Consider the following 20,953-nt stretch of genomic DNA (forward strand, 5'->3'; position numbering starts at 1 on the left):
TCGTTTTTAAAGCTAGGAACCAATCATAAGACTGACTGCCCTGGAATAAGTTACTGGGTTTACTCAAGGGTTGGTTTTTGACACAAAAAAGTGTTGGTGTGGAACAACAAGCTCTGTAAGACTGGAATGTAGGTTTAGAAATGATAGAGCGGGTGGAGCATTAAATACTCATCTCTCTCTCCCAATGCCTGTGTGTGTCTGTCTGTGTGTCTGTCTGTGTGTCTGTCTGTGTGTCTGTCTGTGTGTCTGTCTGTCTGTCTGTCTGTGTGTCTGTCTGTGTGTCTGTCTGTGTGTCTGTCTGTCTGTGTGTCTGTCTGTGTGTCTGTCTGTGTGTCTGTCTGTCTGTGTCTGTCTGTCTGTGTGTGTCTGTCTGTGTGTTTGTCTGTCTGTGTGTCTGTCTGTGTGTCTGTCTGTCTGTCTGTCTGTCTGTCTGTCTGTCTGTCTGTGTGTGTGTCTGTCTGTCTGTCTGTCTGTGTGTCTGTCTGTCTGTCTGTGTTTGTCTGTCTGTCTGTGTGTGTCTGTCTGTCTGTCTGTGTGTGTGTGTGTGTGTCTGTCTGTCTGTGTGTGTGTGTGTGTGTGTCTGTGTTTGTGTCTGTCGATGTGGGTTGTGTGTGTGTGTGTGTGTGTGTGTGTATAGTAAGACGGACTCTGAAGAGCGGTCTAACGCCAGAAGAGGCTCTACTTCTTGGACTCTCGGAAGGCTCAGAGATGCCAGTGTGACGTCCCCCCTGACAACAGGGGGTGGGGAATGCCATGGAGCGCACCCCGAAACCCTGCCTTGCTACGCTTCTGCCTTCACAGCCCCGCTCCAACCAATCAGTAGCCTTATTAGTGGCTTTCATTGTGCTGGCAGGGAATCATGCGTTAGTATAATGCATCATTGGTTGATAATGACCTCTTTGTTAAAGGGTCTCTTCAGACATCTCTTAAGGAACAGGCTGAAGAACAGCAGGAAGAACAAAAAGGAAAAATGCATTTCCAAAAGTATAAATTGTTGTTAGAACAGATTTTTGGGGAAACAACTTTATGTAATCTGGTTTAATGAGAATGAATCTAAAATGTCATCATTTTGCCTCAAGGCTTGACTGGAGACGGATTCGTCATTTGATTTTTATCAATATATTTAGTTACATTTAACTGGGACAGCCTTTATAAATGAAACACATTAAGGGATAACAGTTTCTGCTTGCTGTAAGCAATGTTTTACTCAACTAGCTGCAGTAGACATGTACCGTGCCCTCCAGATGTTAGGAGACAGTGAAGTAAAAAACATTCAAGGAATATGAAAATAATATTTAAAAATGAATTTGAGGGATAAGTACAGAATGTCACCTTTTCTTTCTGTCTGTTTCAAAACATACAGTTGTGCTCATAAGTTTGCGTACCCTGGCAGAAATTGTGAAATTTTGGCATTGATTTTGAAAGTATGTATGCCAATGCTATGACACACCCCCACTAGGCTTGATCGATGAGGTGAAATACTTTGGATCATCTGCAGTTCCTTTTTGTCTCCAAACTTTTGCCTTCCTATGACTGACAATGCTTCACCATCCTCTCGTCTTTCCATAATATTCTATACTGGCTGATCTCAGTACGTTTTAGCAAATTCTAGTCTGGCCTTTTTGTTTTTGGTGCTGATCAAAGCATCTTGCTGTGTATTGTAATTCCACTATTGAGGTTTTCTGTGACAGTAGATTTTGACACTTTCACCCCAGAATCCTGTTTTGTTGTTTACCTTGGCCAACCTTGTTGTTGCCATTTGATAAAGACACCAGTGGTTTCTTTCTTTTTAGGACATTCCAAACTGTAGATTTTGCTATGTCCGACTTTTGTGAGAAGCAGACTCCAAAGCCAGAAGAAGAACTACACAGTGCCAGTGCTGTTATTCTTAGTTTGTAAAACATTTAAGTGGTGAAATAGATTAAGAGGACATTGTACTTTTACTTCATATTCATCTTTTAATTGTATCTTCATATTCCTTGAGTATTCAGGTAAAATAGCTGTTTGAACTTTACTCTCCTAATACATCTGGAGGCTGAATATCTTCTGTATTAAAACTCTGAACTTCCGTTGGAAGAAAGACAATGTTTTTTTTTTTATTATCGCTCCCTTCTCTTCCTTCCCAAACTGAAGAATGTTCTGCCATTCTAAGGACACAACTGTAAGGATGTGTTGTTTTGTAACGCCATTCACCAGTACACTTTGCTAGAAGCAATTAATTAACATCACCTTGACCTGTCAAAACTGGCTTCTTAAGTAATGGGATATTTGAGTCTCTCTCGGTTTGTCACCTCCGATCGATTGTTTGAGTTTTATTCCTTTGATGCGAGGAAGGCTGTTGGTTTGGTGTGTGCCTTTAGGTTTACATGTATTCTACAGCACTTACCTTTCTCTGCCATATTTCTCATCCTCTTTGTCACTTTTTCTAGTTAAGGCCATGATATTTTCCTGGTTACATCGCTAGGAATTCTCTCTAAACCTCTAAACAACTATTTCGAACTAGTATGTTGTTTCTTATTAAGTTATAGTAAAAAGTACATGAAGAATTAGCAATTTCATTCATGTTGTTTTTTTATTTCAACCAAATGGTTTTACCAAAATGTGTTAAAGTTTAATTTATAGTTATAAAATTATTGAATATTTAAATATTTTACTGCAAAAACCTGAGGGACAGTTTTAGGGTTTTATAATTCCCCCAAAAACGTTTTGCAAGTTGCCAGGAAATTCAAGAACCCTCTTAAAGGATTTTGTGAAAACATCACACATTTTCAGGATCTTTCTGGAATTTTGAATTACCTAACTGGATTTAAAAACAGCAAGTAAGCTTTAAGACTTAAAGGTTATTTTTCCAAGCTAAAGCCTAGGTGTCATCTCTGAGAGCTCATGCAAGAATTCAGGCCTCAACTGATTACATCAGTTGTTGGTAAACATAGTTCCCAAGGGATACTTGACAGTTCTACCAGTCCTGTTTCCCTGAAGTTGATGCTTCATGTTGTTCTTTAGACAATAAAAAAAAACAATTCTTATCAGACATATTTTATCTCAGAAGAATTGTTTATAAATTGTAAAAAAAAATAAAAGAAAGAAAAAGATTAAACAAGTATTTTAAAGGAAAACTGCAGGGGAAATGTGTATAGAAGATGTAGAATGACTGAGTTGTTGTAGCTATACTATTGTGTCTGTTTAGTGTGTTTTCTTTGTTTTTTTTCTGTAGCATAGTGTATAGTTTGAGAAAAATCATGATTTGGGATTTAAAAAGAAGCAAAAACAAGCATTTTATGTTCACAGGGTACATTTATATTTGTTGTTTGTTACAAGGGAGAGAAAATGTGGTCTCTTTGAAAATATTCTTTGTTCCCCAAGAAATGATACTGTTCTGTTTAATGGTTGTTGATTCAAATTGACTTTGATTTTGGAAATTGTACAATTTTACTTTCAACAGTGAACTGAACACTTATAATGCTGTTGGATATAATTTATGTTACACCTTTCACTTAGGACTCTACACATTGTGCAATAAACACGTTGTTCACTAAATAAAAGGTGTGTGTGGATGTTTGTGTTTGGGGGGGTTCTGTAGCCTACATTAAAATGCCCATTCAGATGTTGACTGGTGAATCTGGATGCTCAGGACTCAAACACATGGACTGTAGAAGCGTTGTTAAACGCTGTCCTCGTAGCTCAGTGGGTTAAGCAGTGTGGTTTTAGTGCCTGATGTGGCCGGTTACAATTCCACCAGAGCTGTTATGAGCTATTTGGAAAATCACTTTCCGTTTTTAATGTGCACAAAGACCCATACGGATAATAAATGTATTTTAAATATATTGTTGCAATGCAAAATGTATGTTGAATGTATGGTGAATATATGTTGAATACATTTATCTTTATTCAAAATAAATTTCAGGTCTCAAAATGTATTTCACCTTTTATTCTGAAATGTATTTAAAAATGTATAAATACATTTCCCTATAGATTTCAGCTATTATTCCGAAATGTATTTGAAAATGTATAAATACCTTTCAGTTTTTTCCAAATGTATTTTACCGTCAACAATGCTCTCATTACAATTTTAATGTATTATAGAAAATACATTACAATTATTTTTTGGAAGCCCATATTAAAATGCATTTTCCAGGTCCTGTGAAAGTAAAATGATGAAATGTAATTACCGACGTATTGATTATATCACATTTCGGTGTTGAAACACATTTTATAGATGTTTACATTACCAAAATACATTTCATTTTAGTCACAAATATAGTTTAACGTACTAAAGTAAACTTGGTAATACCACTACTTGCCTCTACCAACCTGATCTTGTTTGGTGTAGTGGTTAGCGCTCCTGATTGTGGAACATTAGGTTGCAGGTTTGAAACACCACCTTGCTGATTGTCCTATTTATTAAATAAATGTTTTACAAATATATTTAAGCTGCCAATTTCAAACATTTTGACATATATTTGCCAAATGTATTCAGGAATATATTTTCCAAATGTGTTCAGAAATAAAATTTCCAAATCTATTCAAAAATATATTTAAAATACATTTATTTTCCATATGGGGATATTTGACAGAAATTCTGTCCATTATTTTTCTAATAAATTCTACTCTAAAATGACGTGAACCTGCTGAATGTGTTGGTGTGGAAGAGAAAGAAAACATCACAAAACTTTTTCTGAATTCAACAGTGTTGATTTGAGAGATTTCTGTGACATGCTTTGTTCAAATAAACGCTAGAGGGAGAGATTTTGTTCTTGGTACCTGACTGCTAGTTAAATCATGTAATTTGGGTAGTGACACCTGCAGTGTAACCCTCATCCTTACCCTGGACCTCTGAGGAGTAGGGCAAGGTCTTTACCCTGGGGTTTACATACCACTCAGAGGTAACCCTCTGTTATATCCACTTGGTTAGAAGCAAGCGTCTGTTGCCCAGTGTGTTGTAGCAATGAGGTGTCCTAGGGAAGTATTTGTGACAGCCAGGAGTAGAGTTGTAGGGAAGAGCAAGGCCTTTTGGTTTTATTTCTTTGATTTGGCGCTGGCACCGCCCTACTCCTAACTCCTTTGCCTGCAGTCCTCCTTCCCTGACTGTGATTCTTGGTTGTTGATTGTGGTTATTGATTGTGATTAATGATTGTGATTAATGATTGTGGGTATTGATTGTGATTAATGATTGTGGGTATTGATTGTGATCAATGATTGTGGGTATTGTGATAATTGTGTCTTGTGTGGTGGATAATAAAACCCCAATTTTCCTAATGTTTGGGTAATGGTATTTCATTGTGTGGCAACCCAGTTCATTTAGCTAGTGCACTCACCCCAGTTCACTCATCCAGTGTGTTTAGGCTTGGCCTGTTGTGTGCTCCTCCTCTTCCAAGCCATTGGAGGGGCGTGACACTGCCCAAGGTGATTGTTTCGAATCCCAGGTGGTTCCAGGAAATCCTGTTCCACTTTTTGGTCGGCAGGGTCAATCCCTGATTGAAAGATAACCTGTCCTTTTTCATTACCTTAACTGTGCGTTCAAGATGAATTGGGAAGTGGTAAAGATCTGTCCTTGAGTGGGAGAATACACCTGAATGCTTTTTGAAAGCGCAGAGAAGTAAAGTTAGGTTAGACATCACTAGACATGGCATCGTTTGTGGTGAAAAAAAAAAAGTACTTTCTTTGCGCACAAATAAGTCACTACATTTGTTTATTTAGGTCGTACCCATAAACACAGGTGATTGCGATGTTAAAGGATACTTCGTGGTTAACTTTTGTATTATTAACCTTCTGTAAGGTTAGCCTTCTGGATAGCTAGCCTTAACGTTACTGTCAATACTGTTGCCTGTTTGTCGTCATGTGAATGCACTCAACTAAAACGTCTGAAATAAAACACAATGAGTTATACGTATAGTTAGAATAAGTTCATATTTAGAGTATGATGTTAAAAAAGTTAATAATAGGTTTTTATGTCATGCATGTTTTTTTCTTAACAGTATTTCAAGTTGTTTATTTGTAAGCTCCAAATCCACCTAGCTAACTCACTCTCAATGGACTTTGTGCCCTGGCATGTGGCCTTTGTGCCCTAAATATTTTTGTGACACCAAAGGCCAAATGGCCTTGCCCCCTAGCCTGCATAGAAGCAATTCAGTTTGCTTTACAAAGCAAAATGTAAAAATACAATAGAATTAAAACAAACTAAATAGGCAATACAATGTGCTTTACATAGAATAAAAAATAAAAACATGATTTGGTAGATTCCATAGTAGGTACCGTAAGGAAGATATGTACAGTGGATATAAAAAGTCTACACACCCCTGTTAAAATGCCACATTCTTGTGATGTGAAAGAATGAGACAAAGATAAATCATGTCAGAACTTTTTCCACCTTTAATATGACCTATAACGTGAACAATTATTAGAAAAACAAACAGAAATCTTTGAGAAAAAAATAAAATAATCACAATAACCTGGTTGCATAAGTGTGCACACAATTAAACTAATACTTTTTTGAACCACCTTTTGATTTTATTACATTACTCAGTCTTTTTGGGTAGGAGTTCATAAGTATGGCACATCTTGACCTGGCAATATTTGCCCACTCTTCTTTGCAAAAACGCTCCAAATCTGTCAGATTGCCGAGGACATCTCCTGTGCACAGCCCTCTTCAGATCACCCCACAGATGTTCAATTTGATTCAGGTCTGGGCTCTGTCTGGGCCATTCCAAAACATGAATCTTCTTCTGTGTAGACTTTTTATATCCACTGTACCTATAAAAGCTGTAAGGCTAATAGTGTGGTTAAGTTGATGTGCTCAGTCACAGGGATGTGAAAAGAGAAGTGTTTTTAACTGGGATTTAAAAATGTATACTTTGGAGCATGTCTAAAATCATCTGGTAGTTTATTCCAGTTGTATGCTGCATAACTGCTAAATGCAGCTTCGCCATGTTTAGTTTGGACTCTGGACTCTACTACAGTAGTCAACCCTACTGTAATGGGCATACTGTAAAAGCATGGATGAGCTTCTCTTGGTCCTTTTGAGACACCAAGCCCTTGATTCTGATTCAGCTCTTTACTAATCTCTGCTTTATCTTGGTTTAATTTTAGACAATTTTAGTTGATCCAGGAATATATGTGCTCTATACAGTGACAGAGAGTCTATTGAGTTGTTGTCATACGATTTGAGAGCCATATATATTTGAATATCATCGTCATAGCTGTGGTAGTTAATGTTGTTGTTCTGTAGAATTTGACCCAGATGTTGCATATAGAGATTGAACAGAAGTGGTCCGTGAACGGATCCCTGGGGAACTCTGAATGTCATAGCCACCCTATCAGATTCATGATTACTAATGGTAACAAAGTAACTCCGGCCATCTAGATAAGATCTGAACCAATCAAGGACTGGGAAAATGGCTGATTGCAGAGAGCTGTTAACTATTTACTGCAGACTAAGTGTTATAGAGTTAAAAATAGATTTTTTGAAAAGTCAGATGGCACTGTGTCAAGACAATATGTGGAAGCTTTAAGATGTCAAACTGTTTCTTCTAGGGCTGTTTGATCAATTGTATTAAATTGCGATAATAACCAAGCTATGTCTTGGTGATCATAGTGATGGTACAGTGTAATTGTTTGACTGTGTAGTTCTGATGATCAGTCTAATACTTTAGATTTTTTCACTAATGAAACAAGCAAATTCATTGCATTTCTCCGTAGACAAGATTTCTGGTGCTATCTGGTTTAGGGTTTTTTGTAAGCTTGTCGACCATGGCAAATAAAGTTTGGGTACTGTTGATCATTCCTGATCAATGTAAAATAATTAAATAGGGCAATACTGCATCATAATGAATATATAGAGTTATATGATTATTTAAAACTGTTTTAATACAGTTCAAAGGACATTATTATATTTATACTATAAAATGATTACTCAGATACATTCTTATGGTCAAGTTCAACGGGTGAAAATAAGGTCAAGTTCAACGGGTGAAAATAAGTCTGCATATAAAAATCTGTGAACTTCTGTTTACTGTATATACTGTGTAATATACAGTCAGGCCGATGAGGTCAGCATTTTTTTTTTTACAATAAAATTAGAGGGGGGAAAGCAAACATAGAGGGAAAACCGGAAAAACCGGTAAACCTCATACCTGTGACTGAACAATGCAGTAGACAAAGAGCAAGCCAATCTACATCTCTGTAATGACATAACATTTTGTTATACAAGAGTTAGTTAATACAAGCCGTCGCCATGGCGTCAACTACAGTCAGAGGATCTTCATTTGAACCAGTTTGCTACAACAGGGTAATTATTCTGCAGTAACAAGAAATGTGAATTATTATATGGATTATTATTACTGGAAATATTTGTTTGGCTTGATACATTTCTCCTCAGGAAAATCACCCCGTGCTTCCGACCTCAATGCATTCTTTGTTTGTTTCCAGATTCTATCTACACTAGCTGAGAAAGTAGGCGTATTATGCTCAACCAATCCGGTTCATAGACGAACAAATCGTTGCTATAAATTCGTGGCGCAGCAGCCTTTTATTACGGTATTTTCAGCAACTCTTCCTAATCGCGTCTACATACAATCATGGCCAAGGACATGACACTACTTTGGGGCTCTGGCTCCCCTCCATGCTGGCGTATCATGATCGCTCTGGAAGAAAAGCAGCTGCAGGGATACAACCAGAAACTTCTGTCCTTCGAGAAAAATGAGCACAAGTCTAAAGAAGTCCTGGAAATCAACCCCAGGGCGCAGGTGGGTTAACAATCTTTACTTCCACAATCAAATAAATATGAGCCTTTGCCGTACGTTAATCCCCTACAAAGAGCACCGTACAATATTTATAACTGATCCTACTATACTGAACAGCGATGCTGAACCTTCGAGCTAGCATGTTTCTGCTTTGCTGCACACCGGTGTGGTGACGTTGGTTTGAACTTTAGTCTGAGGGAGTCTACACCGACAATGCACACCTTCTTACCTAGTAACTATCTAAGTTTCGTTACCATGTTCACCTGAGCCTTTCCCTTCACCTGTCTCTCTCTCTCTCAGCTCCCTGCTTTTAAACATGGGGACAACATACTTAACGAGTCTTATGCGGCATGCATGTACCTGGAGGTAAGACTATTTTTAACCACGAAATCCACTTCGTATTGAGTGCGTGCGTTTTGTTTAAATGTTTTCACAGATTGGCCCAAAGGAGGTGCGATAATGATAATCTGAAATCGGATATTCTCATGTTTGCTGTCCCTTTGTTTTAGTTTTATTCAGTGGCAGATGATCATTGTAATTAAAATACCAGAATGTATTATTTTGTATGGAGGGCGACGAGACAATTACAGAGTTACTTGTCAACTTGTGATGGCCATACGAGGCTTCATTACCGTTCTTCTAGCAGCACGATATTATGCTAGCCGCGCTAACTCCGATGTTCTTTTTCTAAATAAAAGCCATCATTGAAATATATAAGGCAATATAGTTAGCAATCTAGTCTGTACATTTTATGTTTAATGTCTGTTCCAATATTGTTTGTGTTTGTTCTTTTTTGTTAATTATATACCGTATACATTTCAATTATGGCTTTTATTGTAATAAAGAATATCTGAGTGCTGCCAACATAATATCCTGATGCTAAAATAACGCTAATGAAGCCTCGTTTGGCCATGCTACTGTTAGAATAGAATTAACATAAAATTTGCATTCTGTGATTTATGGCCATTGGTTGTAAAATGATGTCCAGCCTAAACATATTCAAGACCACTATGTCATTTCAGTTCCATATATTTTCACGCCATCACCACACAACAGCCAAATCTCAGTGTCACGGTCAGATATGACCTACCTACTAGGGAACAAAACGTCTTCAAGCTCCTGACCTAAGTGAAAGTATAACTTAATTTCTGGAAGATGTAAGCTGTTGCTGTGAAATTGTGAACCACAAAAAAAAATCTCACTTTCAGTACATGCTGATGTTTATTACGGTGTCCCTCTTCCCTGCCAGAGCCAATTCAGGACCCAGGGGACCCAGTTGATCCCTGAGGGCCCAGCAGAACAGGCCTTGATGTACCAGCGTATGTTTGAGGCCCTCAGCCTCAATGACAAGCTCAGTAAGATAAACACTACAGTTCCTAAGCAACCGCTCTGTGCATGCCCTCTCTGGACAACGAGTCATGTGACCCTCAGTGCCCCAGAGTGAGGCTGATGTTCCGGAAGCGTATGTCCTAGTGTTGTTACAGATTCCACTCCAGTCCTCTTTCCAATAAGGCTTAGACCTGGGAAACCTCAAAGTAATAGCAAAAGTCAAGTGTTTCAACCTTACCGTACCAGAATTGTCGCCCTGATGTAGACTTCCAAGGGTTCACAGGGGTGGGTTTTGGTCAGTCATTGGGAACTATATTATAAAAGGAGTAGTTACTTGATTAATAATGGAACACTTCCTAATTACTCAAACTTTTCCTTCTACTGATTTTAATACAACTAGTCATTTGAGTATTAATGTACTGAAGTATACAGACTGTTTTCATTTCAGCATTTTAGCAACTACATTATAAGTGATTGGATTATTAAAAGCTAAACATCCTGAAACAACATTATTAAAGTCAACATCTGTCACATCTGTGTAATAGCACTTTGACATTAAAAACACAAAGCCTTGAAAAAGCTTATCTCCATTGTGGTCCTATAACGTGGAGAGGTTGATGAGAACATTGTGATGTCGGTTTTTCCCAGGTAATGTTGTCTACTACAACTATCGTGTCCCAGAAGCAGAGAGACATGACTCTGCATTGAAGAGGAACAAGGAGATCCTCACAACCGAATTGCACCTGTGGGAGAGATACATGCAGAAGGTACACACATACACACACACACACACACTATTATTATGAAGGTCAGGACCAGAATTTTTTTTACCTTTAAAAATAACATTTTACCTTAACCCCAGTAACCTAACCCCACATCAGACAAAGCTTCCTGTCAGAGCAACTGGATAAATGTCATATGAATCACCTTGGTTTACCATTGTTACACACCGGGAACCTATGGGAGATACCTGCAGCTATCATGGAGTCTTCTCTCTTCACCTGCTTCTGACGATTTAACACTAATGGGTTTGAAGGTGGTGGGGGGGAGACGTGTTGTCACTAATGGGTTTGTCTCATTCCAGATGAAGACCGGCTCCTACCTGGCAGGGAAAGCCTTCTCATTGGCTGACGTTATTGTCTTCCCTGTGATTGCCTACGCATTCCGCTTCGGGTAAGCCGGTCTTTTCCTTGTAATATCAATGGGAGGATGGATGGATGGGGGCCCTGGGTGGATGGATGGGGGCCCTGAGTGGATGGATGGGGGCCCTGGGTGGACAAAGGACTTGATGCATGTGATGAGAGTTCCTTCAGCAGGGTGTGAGGGTCGCGTTGACACACGGCCGGCTGGTTCCTCACTCCTGGCCAACCTGGCAGCATTTCGTTTCTTTTAGCGTTGTTCTATACAATCGTAGATGAAAGTATTGGTACCCTCGCACTTCAAATAATTCTTGGTGCACCCAGCCCTTGATAAGATGACAGGGTTGTGGGAGAACGCATAGGAAGGTGTTTGAGACCATTCATCTCTATAGAAACTGTAGATCAATCCAATTCCTTTGTCCTAATCTGTGGACTCCTCTTCAGCTCACCTCGCAGGTTTTCAAGGGGATCTAGGTCAGGGGACTGATGGCCTTTGCAACAGCTTGATGAAATGGTCAGAAAACCCTTTTCGTGTGGATTCGATGTATCTAATAATGACCCAGTTGTTGCCTCCTCACAGAGGCAGACAGGTTTTGGTCTAACATTTCCTGGTCCTTGATGTTGCCGTGCGTCCTAACGTGTGGTGGAGACCAGGACATCTCTGGGGATGAACTTGTAGCGTTGATTGTCCATGCTTGGCTTCTAACTAGTCAGACCTCAGACAAATCTGCTTCTTTCCTCCATGGTGGTCAGGGCACACAATGACAAAACGGAATATGAAAGTCATTCTCCAATGCTCCTGCAACGCCCAGATCAATTCCAAATTTAAGGAGAATCACCTGTTGAAATGTAATATTGTCCAGAACCAAACTATATTTTACCATTTTATTTGTAAGAAAAAGGTGCATTATTCACATGAAATGCCAGGCTGCCAATAATTTTATTATACAAACCCTGCTAAATCTTTAAGATTCAGATTGTCTAACCTATATTTGCAAACAAATCTGTGGATGAGCATTTGAAATGAATGAATGTGATATGAGTGTCCTCTCTGGTCCCACAGGCTCTCTGAGAAGCGTTACCCTAAACTGGGAGCGTACTATGGCATGATGAAGGACCGACCCAGTGTTAAGGCTACTTGGCCCCCACACTGGCTGGAAAATCCTCATGGCGGGGACTCTCTCAAGGACCTCTAAGTGACTCATGTACTGCAGGAACACATGACAGGATGTTCTAGGCACTAAAACGATCACCTTATATTACGCTAATGTAACCTTGAGAAATGTACATGTTGCTTTTCATGTGTGAAACCACTCTGGTTGTTTTTGCATCAACACATTTTAACCATTTGGTCTTTTTAGTGTTTATGTAACTGAAACAGTATTTTACTGTGACTGAATCTGCAACATTAAATGCTATGATTAAACGACCGGTCATTCTCTACATTGCCCTGTGTCCATCTACATGCAATGGGAAAAACAATGGTAACATACGTGTGTTTTCTTAAGCCGAGCGGTAGAAATGGGTTCTGTGCAGCGTGGTGGAATGTCATGGTTAGGTGATGACTAATATTTAGCCATTTGTTGAGCAGAGGCTTGACTGGATGAGTTGTGGTTATGGATTTTCAGCCCTTTTTACTTTCCTGGAAGTTTTTTTTCCAGATAACAAATGTTTTTTCACTGCCAGGACTTTGCATATATTTCGTTGGTCTAAACCCAGTGCTTTGTGTAGGTTACCACCTTGTGGATTCTTTTAAATGACAAATCTTATGTTTTGACCAATGATGTGAATCAATGTATGTTCTGTACCAGTCAGAAGTTTGACGCACCCAAAATGGGTAAGTATGTCTAAACTTGTGTACGGTACTGCATCTATTCAGTCAGAAAATACATTTTACCTGCTATCAATCTCCTGAACTGAGGTAATATTTGCTTTATTAACTGTAGCCAACAGTCCTGGAAATGTGTTGTTTCAGCTGAGATTCATTATTAACCCGTTGAACAGTAAAAGGTCATGGAGTTACACAACATCATTGACTGATGACACACTGCTGACACATCGGTTAGCGCTTCTGACCAGCGGTGAGTGCATGCAGTTGAAAAGCAGACCGTTTCCCCTTTCCACTGATTGGGTAACAGGGTGGTCTGAACATTTGAACGTTTCAGTGGTACCAACTGGACCAGTTGGACAGATACTGTTGGTGTTTTCAGTTAAGTTATTATATAAAATTGTTTAAAATGAGGAAAAACCCTGAACAAGTGGAAGTTACTCAAGAGTAACTGTTGGCGTGTTTGAGATGCCTGACATGCAGGCAGTAGTTGCGGTTCCTGCACTGTGAAACAGTAGGTGGCAGCAGAGAGGGGCTTTGTGTGTGTTCTCCATCAATGTGTTCTCCAGTCTCATAAAACATTTGAAAGGTGGCTATACCATCTTACTGTAAAATCAAATAGAAGACTACATATAAAATAGCATATAAAGTAAAAGCTCCAGTCTTTGCCAGCAGATGGCGATATTTGCTTAATAACAATTCTCATACAGGCTCCATACAGAATTACTAGATCTTTAGAACTGAAAGCCTTGCAGGGAGTCCTGTAGACAGGCACGCCAAAGGCCAAAATTTTTATGGGTTGAAATGCCTGTTCTATTTAATCCCAATTATGCTCTGTTGGCATTAGGTTGGGCTACAGCACAGCCACTCAAGTCAACTGATCCATGTTTTGAGCATGTTGTTATTCAGGAGTCCATCGTTGGTGATCACATGCCTACTCAAGCTGATGTTTTGTATATCACTGTTGCACTGTGGAGGTATTTAACGGAATGTGACCCTCCTGTTGACTTGCATTATACCTGCCATTCTCCTGTGACCATGCCCATCAATGACCTGTATCTGGACGCCTCCATGGTTCCTATCAATGACCTGTATCTGGACGCCTCCATGGTTCCTATCAATGACCTGTATCTGGACACCTCCATGGTTCCTATCAATGACCTGTATCTGGATGCCTCCATGGTTCCCATCAATGACCTGTATCTGGACGCCTCCATGGTTCTCATCAATGACCTGTATCTGGACGCCTCCATGGTTCCCATCAATGACCTGTATCTGGACACCTCCATGGTTCCCATCAATGACCTGTATCTGGACGCCTCCATGGTTCCCATCAATGACCTGTATCTGGACGCCTCCATGGTTCCTATCAATGACCTGTATCTGGACGCCTCCATGGTTCCTATCAATGACCTGTATCTGGACGCCTCCATGGTTCCTATCAATGACCTGTATCTGGACGCCTCCATGGTTCCTATCAATGACCTGTATCTGGACGCCTCCATGGTTCCTATCAATGACCTGTATCTGGACGCCTCCATGGTTCCTATCAATGACCTGTATCTGGACGCCTCCATGGTTCCCATCAATGACCTGTATCTGGACGCCTCCATGGTTCTCATCAATGACCTGTATCTGGACACCTCCATGGTTCTCATCAATGACCTGTATCTGGACGCCTCCATGGTTCTCATCAATGACCTGTATCTGGTCACCTCCATGGTTCTCATCAATGACCTGTATCTGGACGCCTCCATGGTTCTCATCAATGACCTGTATCTGGACGCCTCCATGGTTCCCATCAATGACCTGTATCTGGACGCCTCCATGGTTCCTATCAATGACCTGTATCTGGACGCCTCCATGGTTCCCATCAATGACCTGTATCTGGACGCCTCCATGGTTCCCATCAATGACCTGTATCTGGACACCTCCATGGTTCCTATCAATGACCTGTATCTGGACGCCTCCATGGTTCTCATCAATGACCTGTATCTGGACGCCTCCATGGTTCTCATCAATGACCTGTATCTGGACGCCTTCATAGTTCTCATCAACAACCTCTACCTGAATGCCTTCATGGTTTTCATTAACGACTTCTACCTGAACGCCTTCATGGTTTTCATTAACGACTTCTACCTGAACGCCTTCATGGTTTTCATCAACCTGTATTTGAACACCTTGATGGTTCTCATCAATGACCTGTACCTGAATGCCTTGATGCCTGGCTGCCTGTTTTTTTTTCACTGTTTGTAGGAGTAACCCATTCTTGGGAAAATGGTGGTGTACCTAATAAACAGGCCGTTGAGTATTGTGGTGGTCAGGTCAACATTCGCCTGTACTCTCTCTAATCATTAGGTCATAACCGTTGTGTGTGAATGTGTGTATTTGCATAGAATCAAGCACCACTCTACCTTGGCTAAGGAACTCCATCACTCCTTCTGCTTCCCATTAAATCTGTGGTGCGGATTACAGATGAATTCTACTTCATTCCTCAGCCACAAAGTCCAAATGGTCAGTAGCATAAATAATTATAAAAATTAATAATCACTGGTGAAATCAGACGAAGAGTGAGATTAGTTTTCCTTCCTATCAACAACGATAATCACAATTGTTAATGGCATTACCCAAGTAATACAGGAAATTACAAACTTTTACAAGAGAAAATGACTAGATTATGGTGACATCATCTACCAAACACAATAAATACTTTACTATGTAAATCATATGTTGTTTATAACAACAGATTTATTATTGGATGCAAATATAAGACACATTGTTGTTTAAGAATTAATAATTCAATTGTTGGAGCTGTATTTGACTTTGTACATCCCTTTCCATCTCCTCTTCTCAGCTCTCTTCTTTCTTACATGAGTCATGCCTGAAAGTGTTTTTGGTTAACAGGCCTCTTCCAGGGGAGGAAAACGTGTTCATTTCCTTAACTCACATCCTGTAACACTGCATTTATATTTGCAAGTCAAGAAACACATTTGCATTTTATTTTCTGCCGCAGTCCTGAACTGTATTCACAAGCTTGTCAACTTGTACTCTGGTTTCATCTCCAGGACCCACAGCCTAGCACATACAGATTTGGGAATCTACATTTCTCTGTTTACCCTCTGTTTCCTTATTTCAGAATGTTTTTCTTTAAACATCAAACAGAACTACTGTATGTTGGGTGTTTTCTGCTATTATTTCATTGTACAATAATGTACAATAAAGTAGTCATGTTTAGTACCAGAGTCTTCAACCCCTAGACCTCACACCATAGACCTCAACATGTAGACCTCAACATGTTGACCTTGTGAGGGAATATTCTGTAAACTGCATATATAATAACACATTTTATGAATATATCAATATGCATGCATAATCACTCGCTTTATGAAATATATTAATGTGCAATCCAGACACACTTACAATGACTTCTTGAATGATGTAATCCACCCACACACACACACACACACAGACAATGAGCTCTCAGAGGGTGTATAATCAACATGATGTGTGTATCCTGTCCTGAGAGCCATCATGAGTGGGCTCCTCAGTAGAGCATCATCCTGTGTCCAGACATTTATGACCCTGAAATGTATGGCCTTTTTGAGTTCATTGGAAAAGTGACCATAATATGAACCATGAGGTTGTCATGAGTTAGTAGTTTAAATTAAGGACACTCAGGAAGAGACAGAGAACAAAGAGGAGAACCCCGCCCCAGGGGACTCCCAAAAAAGGATGGTCAGATGGCATGATGTGTAAAGGTTTGAATAAAAAGCCATGGTCCTGGACTTAGAATTTGGGTGTATCTGCAGAAGGGCTTTGATGTCTGTCATTGTTCTATGATTTTCATTAAAGTCTATTGGATTCACAAGTTCCTGAGTTGAAGTGCTTTTGTTTTAGTCGTTGTGGACTTGATTTTCCATGACAACCTCAACCTGTAGACCACAACATGTAGACCACAACCCATAGACCTCAACACGTACCCATCAAACTGTAGCTCTAAACTCATAGACCTCAACATGTAGACCTCAACCTGTAGACATTAACCCGCAGACCTCAACCTGTAGACCTCAACACATACACATCAACCTGTAGACCTCAACCTGTAGACTACAACCCATACACATCAACCTGTAGACCTCAACCTGTAGACTACAACCCATACACATCAACCTGTAGACCTCAACCTGTAGACTACAACCCATACACATCAACCTGTAGACCACAACCCATAGACCTCAAAATGTAGTTCTCAACCTGTAGATCTCAACCTGCAGACCTAAACCTGCAGACCTCAACTTGTAGACCTCAACATGCAGACCTCAACCCATAGACCTCAACCTGTAGACTTTAATCTGTACCCATCAACCCGTACAACTCAAGCCGCAGACCTCAATCCATATACCTGACATGCCTTTTTGTGAGGGCAAATATAAGCAAATCAGTAGTGCGAATAGCACACAATACAAAGGGAAATGTTACTTTCAGAACATCATGGGGTTGTTGAGACTGGGGGATATTCTACACTTACATACTGGATCAGGTGCAATTCTATCTGTTTATTGCAATCTTGTAGATCAAATTATTAGGGATAAAAGTATTCTTTTTATTTGTTTATTAATAAACAATAAACAAGCCAATCATCATATACAGTGTCACCGGGCCCTAAATAGATATTGGAAAGGAGGTTTTTAGAACTGTATATTAGGCTGCTGTCTACACTGAGGCAGAAAACACATTTTGTTAATTTTATCTTGCATCTGAATACATTTCTTGATGAACAAAGCACAATTAAACAATCTATAATGCTTTTAAATGCTAAACATGCTGGTCCATTTACACTCTTAAATAAATGCTAAACAATACTGCAGTGCCTCATGAAGTTGAATAAAGCATTGAGCTAAAATACAGGAAACATCTTTGGACACTGTTTGTGTTTGTGTAAAACAAATATGGAACGTTTTACATACTAAATAAAATTTTGTCTGCTAGTTCAGTTCCTTAAATGACAGTTCATTCTATAAAACTGCCTTTGTTCAAACACACCAACACACACCAACACACACACTGTGAAAGTTAGACAAATATTTGATTTGTTGTCACAGAACAATGGTGATGCAACAGTTAAATGATATAAATGTCAAGATGTGTTGGTGAGATCTACCAGAGCTGAGCGACAGAGCCTTGATCATGTGAGTACTTGATCTTTTCTGTTCTATTGTCTTTTATTATGATCTGCACTACTAATTTCTGTTATAATGTAATGATCAGTTATATAATTCAGATTCTGATCTTAAAAAAAAGAAAATTCACTTATTCTATTATGTTACATTAAATGACATCCTGTTCTATCCTGTTCTATTCTAGTCTACTCTATTGTAGTCTACTCTATTGTAGTCTTCTCTATTGTAGTCTACTCTATTGTAGTCTTCTCTATTGTAGTCTACTCTATTGTAGTCTTCTCTATTGTAGTCTTCTCTATTGTAGTCTTCTCTATTATAGTCTACTCTATTGTAGCCTTCTCTATTATAGTCTACTCTATTGTAGTCTACTATATTGTAGTCTTCTCTATTGTAGTCTACTATATTGTAGTCTACTCTATTGTAGTATTCTCTATTGTAGTCTTCTCTATTGTAGTCTTCTCTATTGTAGTCTACTCTATTGTAGTCTACTCTATTGTAGTCTTCTCTATTGTAGTCTTCTCTATTGAAGTCTTCTCTATTGAAGTCTTCTCTATTGTAGTCTTCTCTATTGTAGTCTACTCTATTGTAGTCTTCTCTATTGTAGTCTACTCTATTGTAGTCTTCTCTATTGTAGTCTTCTCTATTGTAGTCTTCTCTATTGTAGTCTACTCTAAGCCTCCGGTGTCAACATGAAGTCAGTAGTCGCCCTGCTGTTTTTGTTGTCCTCTGGTGTTTGTGGACATCATGTTTATGAACACAAGGCTGTTCAACACAAATCCACTGAGGATCACAAGATCCTGAAAGAGATGGTCCGAGAGCTGCATCGGATCAAGGCCACCGTGAAGGATTTGGCATGCATGGCGGAGGGTCTGGGATGCCCAGGACAGCCGGAAACTGAAGGTACGAGGAGAAGATAGTTCTCATTTAATCAATGCAATCGTGTATTTATAGCCCACTATGTAGAATAATTCATATTATTATACATTAGAATTCATTTGAATATAAAATGCATCAGTATTGTTACAGCAAGTAACAGACCCACACACACCTCAGCTGTCGAGAATAAATACAAAATTAAGTCTGACGGCTTGTTTACTTTGTTCTCTTAAACATTCTATATTAAAATAGACAGTTATTAAAATAGACAGTTATTAAAATAGACAGTTATTACTCTCTGAATAAAACAAAATCTGGTTTCTTGCAAACTGGACATATAATTACAGGTAAAAATCATAACCTTGATAACCTTATAACAATGACTTACAAGCACACAGCAGTTTGTATCAATGAATGTTAGTCTATAAAATGGTACTATTAAAAAAAGAGCAGCTTAGCGTCAACAATCTTTAAAAAAGCAAACAAGTCAGTGATCACTGCTTAAATGTTTATACCAACCAGTCATATAACAGCCCTATATCAACCCCTTATCAACCCCATATCAACCCCCTATCAACCCCTTATCAACCCCTAATCAACCCCTTATCAACCCCCTATCAACCCCTAATCAACCCCTTATCAACCCCTTATCAACCCCTTATCAATGCCTAATCAACCCCTTATCAACCCCTAATCAACCCCTTATCAACCCCTTATCAACCCCTTATCAACCCCATATCAACCCCGTATCAACCCCCTATCAACCCCTTATCAACACCTAATCAACCCCTTATCAACCCCTTATCAACCCCCTATCAATCCCCTATCAACCCCTTATCAACCCCTTATCAACCCCATATCAACCCCATATCAACCCCCTATCAACCCCTTATCAACCCCTTATCAACCCCTTATCAACCCCTTATCAACCCCCTATCAATCCCCTATCAACCCCTTATCAACCCCTTATCAACCCCTTATCAACCCCTTATCAACCCCATATCAACCCATTACAAAGCCACACTGTCTACCCAGGTGTTATTTATCAGTGAGTGTATTTGTGTTTTTGTTGTTAAGTTAGATGTTTATTTGTGTGTGTTTCTCTACAGGCACAGACTGTGTGCGAGATCTCTTTAAGGGCATCGACTTCCCAGGTTCAGACTTCCGTCAAGTGCTTTCCCCCAGTGTGGAACACTGTCAGTTGGCCTGTACTCAGAACAGTCTGTGTCAGTTCTTCACCTATTTAGAGCCCACCTGGACTGCAGATATCAGGTCAGTACTGCAGGCCACTGGCTATTATGAGATACTGACTGTTACTAATATAGACTACTGACTACAACAGACTACTGCCCACTACAGACTAATTAGGTCAGCATCACTAAACGTTCACCTCTTCTTCCTGTCACCAGGCAGTACTACTGCTACCTGAAGAGAACCCCAACTGGGCAGCCAATTGTACGGACGAATCGACAACATATCATCTCTGGCTACTCTCTCCGTCACTGCAAAGACTAGTAAGCCCTTTACACACCCATCCATTAACACAAACAAAAACATACACACACACACGTTAAACAATCTGTATGACTGGTGTGTTTACCTTTGTGTGTGTAGGTGTGTGATTCCTCTTCCTGTCAGTATGGCGTCCATGCTCAACCTGGATTCCCAGAGGGACTGCTTGAAGACAACGCACACAACTCACACACCTCATTTTGTATTTTAGTAATAAGCTGTAACTTTCAGTCTGTTCAACCATCAGACATTGACATGATCACTTCCATCAGATCTGCCTACACCAGACATGTTCTGGGGCTTTTCCATAGCATCCATGTCTGGTCTTATTAATAAAGAACTGCAGAATCA

At 39.5% G+C, this 20,953-nt stretch overlaps 3 protein-coding genes across 3 annotated transcripts in view; all 3 read left to right on the plus strand.

Annotated features, from left to right (window-relative positions):
* fhod3a (formin homology 2 domain containing 3a) overlaps window positions 1–3,610 on the plus strand; it is a 66,034-nt gene extending 62,424 nt beyond the window's left edge. The window contains 1 exon segment of the mRNA XM_029122846.2: window positions 638–3,610. Coding sequence (XP_028978679.2) covers window positions 638–720 — 83 coding nt within the window. The 3' untranslated portion in view covers window positions 721–3,610.
* A 4,818-nt stretch (window positions 3,611–8,428) lies between these two features.
* On the plus strand, window positions 8,429–12,653 carry gstr (glutathione S-transferase rho). The gene is made up of 6 exons (XM_034294590.1): window positions 8,429–8,741; window positions 9,039–9,104; window positions 9,988–10,093; window positions 10,716–10,834; window positions 11,152–11,240; window positions 12,270–12,653. Exons 1-6 carry the CDS (start codon window positions 8,574–8,576, stop codon window positions 12,400–12,402), a joined length of 681 nt encoding a protein of 226 aa, XP_034150481.1. The 5' UTR covers window positions 8,429–8,573; the 3' UTR covers window positions 12,403–12,653.
* Window positions 12,654–18,170: 5,517 nt separating this feature from the next.
* On the plus strand, window positions 18,171–20,953 carry LOC105027733 (coagulation factor XI). The gene is made up of 5 exons (XM_010899958.3): window positions 18,171–18,223; window positions 18,879–19,114; window positions 20,200–20,362; window positions 20,500–20,604; window positions 20,705–20,953. Coding segments are annotated over exons 2-5 (480 nt in total). The 5' UTR covers window positions 18,171–18,223; window positions 18,879–18,903; the 3' UTR covers window positions 20,706–20,953.

The sequence above is a fragment of the Esox lucius genome, chromosome 10 (assembly GCF_011004845.1).
Source record: "Esox lucius isolate fEsoLuc1 chromosome 10, fEsoLuc1.pri, whole genome shotgun sequence".
Taxonomy (NCBI): domain Eukaryota; kingdom Metazoa; phylum Chordata; class Actinopteri; order Esociformes; family Esocidae; genus Esox; species Esox lucius.

Bases quoted from the DNA above. Each gene is read 5' to 3' on its own strand.
- LOC105027733 (XM_010899958.3), top strand. From the start codon at position 18,904: ATGAAGTCAGTAGTCGCCCTGCTGTTTTTGTTGTCCTCTGGTGTTTGT. The intron at 19,115-20,199 runs GTACGAGGAGAA...GTTTCTCTACAG, and splicing joins AGGACAGCCGGAAACTGAAG to GCACAGACTGTGTGCGAGAT. The intron at 20,363-20,499 runs GTCAGTACTGCA...TCCTGTCACCAG, and splicing joins ACCTGGACTGCAGATATCAG to GCAGTACTACTGCTACCTGA.
- gstr (XM_034294590.1), top strand. From the start codon at position 8,574: ATGGCCAAGGACATGACACTACTTTGGGGCTCTGGCTCCCCTCCATGC. The intron at 9,105-9,987 runs GTAAGACTATTT...CTTCCCTGCCAG, and splicing joins CGGCATGCATGTACCTGGAG to AGCCAATTCAGGACCCAGGG. The intron at 10,835-11,151 runs GTACACACATAC...GTCTCATTCCAG, and splicing joins GGGAGAGATACATGCAGAAG to ATGAAGACCGGCTCCTACCT.